Source organism: Microtus ochrogaster (genome assembly GCF_000317375.1).
Source record: "Microtus ochrogaster isolate Prairie Vole_2 chromosome 14 unlocalized genomic scaffold, MicOch1.0 chr14_random_1, whole genome shotgun sequence".
Taxonomy (NCBI): Eukaryota; Metazoa; Chordata; class Mammalia; order Rodentia; family Cricetidae; genus Microtus; species Microtus ochrogaster.
The window spans coordinates 20,125,826-20,136,266 of record NW_004949096.1 but is presented as its reverse complement, the minus strand read 5'-3'; the positions used below and the strand labels follow the sequence as shown (position 1 = coordinate 20,136,266).

The window sequence follows — 10,441 nt, the reverse complement described above, 5'->3', positions numbered from 1 at the left end:
CTCTTGTAGACCAGGCTGGTCTCAAACTCACAGAGATCCGCCTGCCTCTGCCTCCCAAGTGCTGGGATTAAAGGCGTGCACCACCACCGCCCGGCGCACTCTTTTTAAAGATACTGTTAGTATTATTTCTCATTAATGTGCCATAGTTATTTTACCTTCCTTTTTGATGATTGCCTTGGTAACTTTTGCCTTTCCCATGATTTGAACACAATGATGTAATGAATATATACATATATATATATTCCATACAAACACACACATACACACATGTTAGGGATTAAACTCAGGGTCTTCTGCATGGCAAGCAACTGCTATATCTCCAGCTTTTGACTTTTTGAGACAGGGTTCTGCTATGTAGCCTTGACTGGTTTAGAATTCCCTGATCCTCCTACTTCTATCTCCTGGGTACATTATAGGATTATGTGTATGCACTATTATATATATATACATATATACATATATACATATACATATATATTTTAAGATAATGTCTCACTATATATCTCTGGCCTTAAACTCACAGAAAATTGCCTTCCTCTGCATCCCAAATGCTGGAACTTAAGGCATTCCCCACTACACCCAACATAAATCTTTTAAAAAGATTTTAATTTTGTCAGGCAGTGGTGGCACATGCCTTTAATCCCAGCACTTGGGAGGCAGAGGATCTCTGTGAGTTACAATGTTCATCCTGGTTCTACAGAACAAGTTCTAGGACAGCAGAGCTACACAGAGAAACCCTGTCTCAAAAGACAAACAAAAGGTTTTATTTTTGTTATTTTTAAGTTATGTATATGTGTATGTTGTGTGTGTATGTGCACATGTGTGCCCTTGATACCAGCGTTGGAGTTATTGAAAACTCGGCTGAACCCCAGTCCATACAAGAGCAGCAGGCATTCTTACCCCCAGTCATCCCTCCACCCTCTGGCTTTCTTTTATTTTCATGTTGCCATCTTTTCAAATGTTTATTATCTCATTTATTAATTATTGGGTAAAGGTTTATATAGAGATTCAGGGGCCCAGTGTGGAGATGAAAAGTAAAAGGAGATGGGAGACAGTGGGCACAAAATAAACAAATGGTGCCTCCTTCTTTCTAGGGCCTACCTGTTTGTCTTCAACGGGGCACACGCAGATAGGTGCAGTGAGAAGAGGTATTGAACTTCAGATGAGTACAGCATGGACCTGAAATCCAGTTTGTCGGTTGCTTAACTGTGGTTTTCCTTTTCTTTCTTTCTTTCTTTCTTTCTTTCTTTCTTTCTTTCTTTCTTTCTTTCTTTCATTCATTCTTTCTCTCTCTCTCTCTTTCATTCATTCTTTCTCTCTCTCTCTCTCTCTCTCTCTCTCTCTCTCTCTCTCTCTCTTTCTTTCTCTTTCTTTCTAGTGCATCCTTGGCACAGAGAAGCTGTCCTGAAACTCACTCTGTAGACCAGGCTGGCCTCAAACTCACAGAGATTTGCCTGCTTCTGCCTCCCGAGTGCTGGGATTAAAGGTGTGGCCGCCTCTGCCTGGCTACTAAAAGTTTTTTGTTTTGTTTTTAAGATTTATTTATTTATTATGTGTAGTGTTCTGTCTGCACATTTACCAGCATGACAGAAGAGGGCACCAGATCTCACTACAGATGGTTGTGAGCCTCCATATGGGTGCTGACTGAGAACTGAACTCAGGACCTCTGGAAGAGCAGTCTGTGCTCTTAACCTCTGAGCCATCTCTCCAGTCCCTCTCAACCTTATTTTTGCTGAACTGGAAACTCACTGATTGGCTGCACTGTCTGGTCAGTGAGCTTTGGTGACCTACATCCCTCTGACGTACCCAAACTGGGATTACAGATGTGCATCTCCATGCCTGTTTCTTACGTGGGTTCTGAACATCTGAATTCACACTCTCATCCTTGCATAGCGAGCAGTGTAATTGGTAATCCCCAGTTGAAGTGGGAGGGGCTAGAGGACAACGCTGGGTGCTGTCCACAAACGTCGGTCACCATGCTCCACAACAGTCTTGCCTGTGTTCTGGAGATTGCATTTAGGTCTGTGCTTCTTTCTCTAGGTAATTAAGTTTTTTGTGCTTCCGCCCATAATGCCGATAGGAGAATTAAAGTCCTCTTTCATCACCTGAATGAATACAAAATAATAAGGCATGTTAAGTATTATGTAGCCCACTGTTGAGACACATTAACTTGATTTTTAAAAATCTCGATTATGGCCGGGCGATGGTGGCGCACACCTTTAATCCCAGCACTCGGGAAGCAGAGGCAGGCGGATCTCTGTGAGTTCGAGACCAGCCTGGTCTACAGAACTAGATCCAGGACAGGCTCCAAAGCCACAGAGAAACCCTGTCTCGAAAAATCAAAAAAAAATCTCGATTATGCAGAATTTTAACTTAATAGTTTATAATTGTCTCTGTCATCATAGTCTATTTTTTTTAACCTTTTTGTTGGTAGGGGTGGTGGTACAACAGTATCTTACTATATAGTCCCGGCTAACCTGGAACTCTCTGTGTAGACCAGGCTGTCCTTGAACTCACAGAACTGGGATAAAGATGTGCACTACCACACCCAGATTGCTAATGTCTTCATACACAGTTTAACATTATCTGATTGCTGTAGAAGAGCAGTAAAGGGGGCTGGAGAAATGGCTCAGTGGTTAAGAGCATTGCCTGCTCTTCCGAAGGTCCTGAGTTCAATTCCCAGCAACCACATGGTGGATCACAACCATCTGTAATGAGGTCTGGTGCTCTCTTCTGGCCTGCAGGCATACACAAAGAACATAACATTGTATACATAATAAATAAATAAATAAATAAATAAATAAATAAATAAATATTTTTTAAAAAAGAGCAGTAAAGCTCTCGAGGTGAAGAGAAAGTTGTTCATTTATTTCTTCTTCCTTTTGGCAGATTCACTTATGCTGAGTTCACCACTTCTTAGGAGCAGGCAGCTTCTTTGTGATGAACTGGATGAAGTGAACCCGCGTCTTCGAGAACCCCGAGAGCTCTTCTCATTTTTCTCTAGCCGAGGGCCACTGCAGGCTCCAAGGTGGCCAATAGAGTGTGAGGTCATCAAGGAAAACATTCATCATATTGGTAATACAACTTGTGTGTGTCCCTGGTTCTTTATCTTACTTTATTACAGGGCTATCGAATGTAAAGTCACATGTGTACATAAATGCACGTGGACATGTTTTGTGTGTGTGTGTAAGCCTGAGAGCAGCCTTATTCCTCAGGGGTCATCTACCTTGACGGTTCTCACGGGAGTCTGACAGCCAGATAGTTCCCCAGACCCGCCCGCCCACCTCAGCCTCGGCAGCACTGTGTGTTAGGGCTTCCCTTCCAGCTTCTCAGTGTTGTGTGAGGGCATCAAGCCCAGGTCCTCATGCCGTGGAGACGGCTCTCTAGCCCTTAAAATTGAGTCTTTCAGGCTGACAAGGAAGGCAAAGCAGAGTCTCCCTCTGTAAACGCACTAGAGCATAAACTGGAATGCTTCTGTTTTTAGGAGTTGGAAGACAGCTTCTTAGAGGCCTGTAGGCAGAGATCCATTTGTTAATATCCTGGCCACCCAGACCCGAAATAATCACACAGAATACCAATAGTTTAGGTGTATTTTTAGCTAGCTTTTATATCTTAAGTTAACCCATTCCTATTATTTTGTATTTTACCACAAGGCTTGTGGTTTGCCAGTAAGGTTCCCAGGCATCTGTCTCCTTCCGCAGCTACGTGACTTCTCCCTGACTCTGCCTACTCTCTACATAGATCACATTTCCTGCACTGCCATAGGCCCAAAGCAGCTTCTTCATTAACCAATGGTATACAGAGGGGAAGCCCCCCCATCACCTCCCCTTTTCTGTCTGGATGAAAAGAAAAATTTTAACTTTAACATAGTAAAATTACATTTAACAAAACATGTATCAACAAGAATTATAGTTACAATATTTAGTCCGTTCACATTTGACAAATCAAGGAAAATACTCTATCATCTATACTATCCTTGTGAGTCTAAAGTTTTATATCTAATTTCTCTTTTATAACTATAACTATCTTATTTTAACTCCATCAAAGACTCCAGAAGGATATAATATTACCTAAATAAAGAGGAAGTGTATTGTAAGCAACTTCCAAAACTCTAGAATTGACAGAGACATCCTGCTGCCTGGACAGTCACCCACAGTTCTTCTGTATCATTGCAGCATCCACCTTCAGCCCACAGACCCAGAGTATTTGGCAGACTTTTCCATGAAGCAGGAAATTTGACAATCTCTTATACCTTGCACTGGCAGTTTATCAGTTGCTTTCTTCTGTGTCCTGAGAATGTCTGGCAGTTCTCTCATAAAGCAGGAACCCTGGAAGACTGTCTTGCCTCTTTTAGGCAACCTTAACAGTCATTTTTCTGTGGGTCCTGCATGTCCAGTTTTCACAGCATACTATCAAGCAGTCCAGCCAAGAGCAGTTTCTTGCCCAGATGGCTAACCAGCTCCATAAGGAGCCTCTTCAATGCCCACCTTCCTCTTGGAGTAGATTGGAACTGACAGGAACAGATGTGTCTCGTGTCATAAAAAGTCCTACGTTTCTAAACATTTTAAATGCCATATTCTATTAATCTTTGAAAGGTTTGAAGAATAACTGTCTATCTGAAACATATCTCTGTACATCTAGAAAACCTAACTGACTACAAGCTTGACTGTTATAGATGATTATCTATTAACCTGTATGTCTTAACTATACATTACATTTTAAATGAGCTGCACAAACACAATACCTTAACCAAGAGCAGAAATATACATATAACAAAATCAGCCTTAAATTTGTATCAATAAGCCAAGATCTATACCAATGAAAAGTATTCATCTCTACAGCATATCCCCCTTTAAATGTAAACAAACATTTATAAACAATAATTGGGAATTTGGACATAGGCCAAATTTATCAATTCTTATGTCTGTTTTCCAGGCCTTTGTCAGTAGTATTCTGTCACTGAGCTCCACTCTTGGCCTGTGGACTCTGTGATGTAAGTGCTCCTATCTGTGAGCTCTTGGTATGCAGTCTTTTGCATATTTTTTTCCAAGACAGGGTCTCACTATGTAGCTCTGTCTAGTGAACAAAGGCCTGAGTTCCATCTACAGCACCAGGAAAACAAAACAAAAGAAATAAACAACCATAAAGCCCAACTCTTCCATCCTCATAAAAAGTTGTAGTGGACTCAAAATAAAGTTAATAGTAAAAACTATATTCTGCAACTGTGGATGGACTTCATCACTTATATCAAGACGGTAAAATGCAGTCAAACCCAGGAGCTTACACAGCTCACAGCAACCTGGGAAACAGACCTGGCCTAGCAACTGGCTGCTTGTCCCAGCTCAGCACTCATGCCATAGTTCACAACCAATTGTAAGTTCAGTACCAGGAGGTCTGACACCATCTTCTGCCCTCCTAGGGTACCAAGCATGCATGTGGTGCACACAGGCATAAAGATATGCAGTAAAAACACCCATACACATAAAATAAAAATTAATTGAAAACTGAATTACAAAAACCTCATCACTTCTTACCACCTTGAAGAGATGAAACTGGCATTGTCTTTTATCAAGTTCTTTCCTTCTATGACCATTATGTCCATGGCTTTTATCAGTGACTACTATTAAAATGACATTTTAATGCTGGGAGTGGTGGTACAAGCCTTTTGTTTCTTTTTTTAATTGATTTTTATTGAACTTTACATTTTTCTCTGCTCCCTCCCCACTTCAACCCTCCCCCCAAAATCACAGTTTCTTTCTTTCTCTCTCTCTCTTTTTTTTTTCTTTCTTTTTTTTTTTTTTTGGTCAAGACAGGGTTTCTCTGTAGCTTTGAAGCCTGTCCTGGAACTAGCTCTCATAGACCATGTTGGCCTTGAACTCAAAGATGTCCTCCTGTCTCTGCCTCCTGAGTGCTGGGATTAAAGGCGAGCACCACCACTGCCCAGCCTAAGCCTTTCATTTCAATTTCAGCAGAGGCTGGCAGAACTCTGTGTGTTCAAGGCCAGCATGGACTAAAGACTGTGTTCCAGGACATTAAGGACAATGTAGAGAGATTCTTTCTTCCTCAAAAACAAAACAAAACAAACCATACAAAAGGACAAAACGGCCAACACTTAAATTTATTGCTGACAAAACTTTATTTTCTCTGAAACAAAGGATGCTTGTTTTATGATAGAATTTTATTTATGATAGAATTTTATTTTTTAGTATGTTTAGTAGTAGAAACTGTGTTTCTGATACTGGAAAGATGGGTCAGTGGTTAAGGGCTTGTTTTAGTCATGACTAAAAGCAAGTTGGGGAGGAAAGAGCTCAGTCAGCTTACACTTCTACATCAATTTTCATCATCAAAGAAGTCAGGACAGGAGGCTGGAGGCAGGAGCGGATGCAGAGGCCATGGAGGGGAGCTGCTCACCAGTTTGCTCCTTATGACTTGCTCAACCTGCTTTCTTTCACCTCAGGACCAGCAGCTCAGTGAGGCTGGGCCCTCCCCCACCATCACTAATGGGTTGCTCGCAATAGGCTTGCCTACAGACAGATGTTATGGAGGCGTTTTCTCAACGGAGGCTCTCTCTTCCCAGATGACTTTAGTTTGTGTCAAGCTGACATAAAACTATCCAGCATAGAGCTCCTGATTCTCTTCCAGAGGATCCAAGTTCAGGTCAGATGGCGCACAGCTACTTGGAACTCCTGATTCCAAGGGATCCTCTGCCCTCCATAGGTACTCGCATACTTGGCACACACACATCTGAACACAGTTCCCTTTCTTCTAGGAAACACAGGGTCACGTTGCAGCATTTATATTGACCTTTCTGTCATATTTTAAGTTTTCTTTTTAAAATTTATAATTTGGGGAAAGGGAGATGGCTAACCAAATAATCCCAATAAGCTGAGTTTGAACCCCAGCATTTTGTAAAAAGTTCGGTATGGTGGCAGACATCTGTAATCCCAGCACTCCCAGGAGACAGAGACAGAGCTGTTTGAAAGCTTGAGGTCTAGCCTTGAATACACAGTCCGAGAGAAGAAGCCAGGGACACCGTCTTAAACATGCAGGAGATGAGAACAAACTCCTGAAAGCTGTTCTCAGAGCTCCTGTAAACACACACACACACAAACACACGCACACACACACGCGCACACCTGCGCACACACAAACACACACATGCACAAACACACGCGCACACACACAAACACACACACAAACATGTGCACACACAAACACACACACGCGCACACACACGCGCGCACATGCACACACACAAACACACACACGCACAAACACAAGCGCACAAACACAAACACACACACAAACATGTGCACACACAAAAACACGCACACACAAACACACACAAACACGTGCGCACACACAAACACACGCACACACACGCACACAGAAACATATGCACACACACACAAACACACGCGTACACACACAAACACACACACACACAAACACACAAACAAACGCGTACACACTTTAAATGATTTTACTGGAGGCCAGCTTGGTCTACAAGAGCTAGTTCCAGGACAGGAACCAAAAGCTACGGAGAAACCCTGTCTCGAAAATCAAAAAAAAAAATGATTTTACTGTGTCTGTATCCAGTGCTGTGGTCACAGTCTGACCCTGCCATGCTAGGCACATGCTCTTGCTTGGCACCTGCCTGTAGTTGCTGTGGGAAGAAAGTGGTGATTTATAAACAGGCTGGAAACTGGCAATGAGAATTAGGATGGATTGAGCAACATGAGTCATTAAAGTAATGCTGAAGGCCATTAAGAGTATACAGCAGGCTGGGCGGTGGTGGCGCACGCCTTTAATCCCAGCACTCGGGAGGCAGAGGCAGGCGGATCTCTGTGAGTTCGAGACCAGCCTGGTCTACAAGAGCTAGTTCCAGGACAGGCTCCAAAACCACAGAGAAACCCTGTCTCGAAAAACAAAACAAAACAAAACAAAAAAAACAAACAAAAAAAGGGCTGGAGAGATGGCTCAGTGGTTAAGAGCATTGCCTGCTCTTCCAAGGGTCCTGTGTTCAATTCCCAGCAACCACATGGTGGCTCACAACCATCTGTAATGAGGTCTGGTGCCCTCTTCTGGCCTGCAGATATACACACAGACAGAATATTGTATACATAATAAATAAATAAATATTTTTTTAAAAAAACGAAAACAAAGAGTATACAGCAGGTGACAACTAGTGCTCAACAGATGGACCCACCAGACAAATAACTCTGATGGGGAGCCCCAGTTGGAGATGACTGTGGATATAGTTTGTCTCTGCCTGTAATTCTGTCATGTGCTATCATGAGTTCTCCCTAAAAATAACAGTTTTGAGTATTTCTCCCCTGCTGTGTGTTTATCTCATTCCATCTACTGGGCACACACAGCTGTGGATGGTGCTTAATTGATGCTTTCTGCTTAATTGAATAATTCTGATGAATAGAAATAATACTAGGAGGTTTTCATTACTCAGTCTGACATAGGAAAGCAATAGCATTCTCAGTCACAGAGACAGCTAATTCTAGACTTCAAAACAAAGTCAAAGCAATCTGGTTGCCCCTGGAGAAGAATACACAAGGTCAGTTTCCCAGGTGTTTACTGCTGAATCAAGGTCAGGCTTGAAGCCACATCAGGAGACACAATTTTCTCATCAATGGACTTTCTGCACGTACTCCCAACCTCCAAGTTCAGCCAAGTGTTTATTATGTAAGTCCTGAATGTCAGTGTCACTTTCTGCCTGGGAACCCGGACCACTTAGAGCTACGTGCATGGTCACTGGCTGGTCAGCGCAACCTCCCTTGTCTGAGAGAAACTGTGGGATTGGTTTGGCTCTGATTCTTTTTTTAAAATATTTATTTATTTATTATGTATACAATATTCTGTCTGTGTGTATGCCTGCAGACCAGAAGAGGGCACCAGACCCCATTACAGATGGTTGTGAGCCAGATGCCGGGAACTGAACTCAGGACCTTTGGAAGAGCAGGCAATGTTCTTAACCTCTGAGCCATCTCTCCAGCCCCTTGGCTCTGATTCTTATTGTTTACTTAGGAAGTGCTGCGTGACACTGAAAATGTGATTCCTATCTGTCCAGAGGCTTTACTGTAAAAAGGAGAAGTAGGAGAGACGTGCGTTTGCGTGTGTGTGTGTGTGGTGTGTGAGTGTGTGTGTGGTCACTGTGTGTGTGAGTGTGTGTGTGGTCTCTGTGTGTGTGTGTGTGTGTGTGTGTGAGAGAGAGAGAGAGTTGAAAAGGAGGCGGACCTTAATATACAGAGGGAGAAGTATGAGAGACGGAGAGAGAAGTGGTATGTAGCCGTATGTAAAGAGATGTAACTGTGTAGAGAGACTGTCAAGAAAGAGCTTATTTAAGATGAAGTAAAAAAGAAGGTTGCCATCAGGAAAGTGTGTGCTTGTTCCTTTCTGCTTAAGGTCAGAACGCAAACATTTCTTTATTGCCCTCGATAGAGAAGAATTCTCCTAAGACCCCGCTGCTCTGAGAAGGCATTCTTTTCACTATGCTGGGTGCAGTCCTGGGAGCTGGACTCACGGGCTGCAACAAAGTAATTATAATTTTATCTTAATTTTGATTGTGTCCTGTATATCATTCCTTATTCTGTACTTTTGTAAATATCTTTCAGAGTGGGTTCCACCTCAGCCAGAATACTTCTATCAACCTACAGGAGACGAGAAGATGCCTGAGGTTGTGGGAGAAGAGCAAGGCACAGTTGTCTACCAGTTAGATTCAGGTACTGTCACTGCACTAACAGCAGTTAGATTCAGGTACTGTCAGTCACTGCACTGAACAGCAGTTAGATTCAGGTACTGTCAGTCACAATGGGTGATTGACTAGGATAAAATTACAGCAAGCTTAGTGTGCACAGAGAAGTGGTTTTAATTTTTAAAAATGTATTTCTGTGTCTGTGTGTTTATGGGCACGCGTGCCGTGATGCACGTTTGGACTCTGAGGACAGCTTAAGTCAGTCCTCCTGCACCTTTATGTGGGTCCCAAGGAGAAAACTGGAGTCATCAGGCTAAGCTCCTCTACCCACTGAGCCATCTTGCCAGTCCTAAAAATGATCTTATGTCCTTTTTTTATAGCGATCATTTTTTATGAATAAGGGGGGTTTATTTATGGAAAGAGGCACAACACAGCACGTACAGATAGAGGTCAGAGGACAAATTCTGAAAGTCACCTCTGTCCTTCTACCTTGTGGAAGCCAGGGTCTGAGCTCAGGTCGTCAGGCTTGATGGCAAGTTCCTTTGCTTTTGAACCATCTCACTGACCCTAATAGTGATTCCAAGAATTGACACCTGAATGATAAATAATCTATCTTTGCCTGTGTGGAGACCTTGATAGTCATGACTGATCACCTGGACATTTTCAGTAGTCTATTTATTTATCTATCTATCCATCCATCTATCTATCTATCATCTATCTATCTATCTATCTATC

The 10,441-nt window shown here is 42.5% G+C and overlaps 1 protein-coding gene across 1 annotated transcript in view; it reads left to right on the top strand.

Annotated features, from left to right (window-relative positions):
* Positions 1 to 10,441, top strand: part of Agbl2 (ATP/GTP binding protein like 2) — a 54,842-nt gene that overhangs the window by 7,213 nt on the left and 37,188 nt on the right. The window contains exons 6-8 of the mRNA XM_013352613.2: positions 1,095 to 1,148; positions 2,890 to 3,075; positions 9,627 to 9,734. Of these exons, the coding sequence (XP_013208067.1) occupies positions 1,095 to 1,148; positions 2,890 to 3,075; positions 9,627 to 9,734 (348 nt within the window). The remainder of the gene's footprint in view (positions 1 to 1,094; positions 1,149 to 2,889; positions 3,076 to 9,626; positions 9,735 to 10,441) is intronic.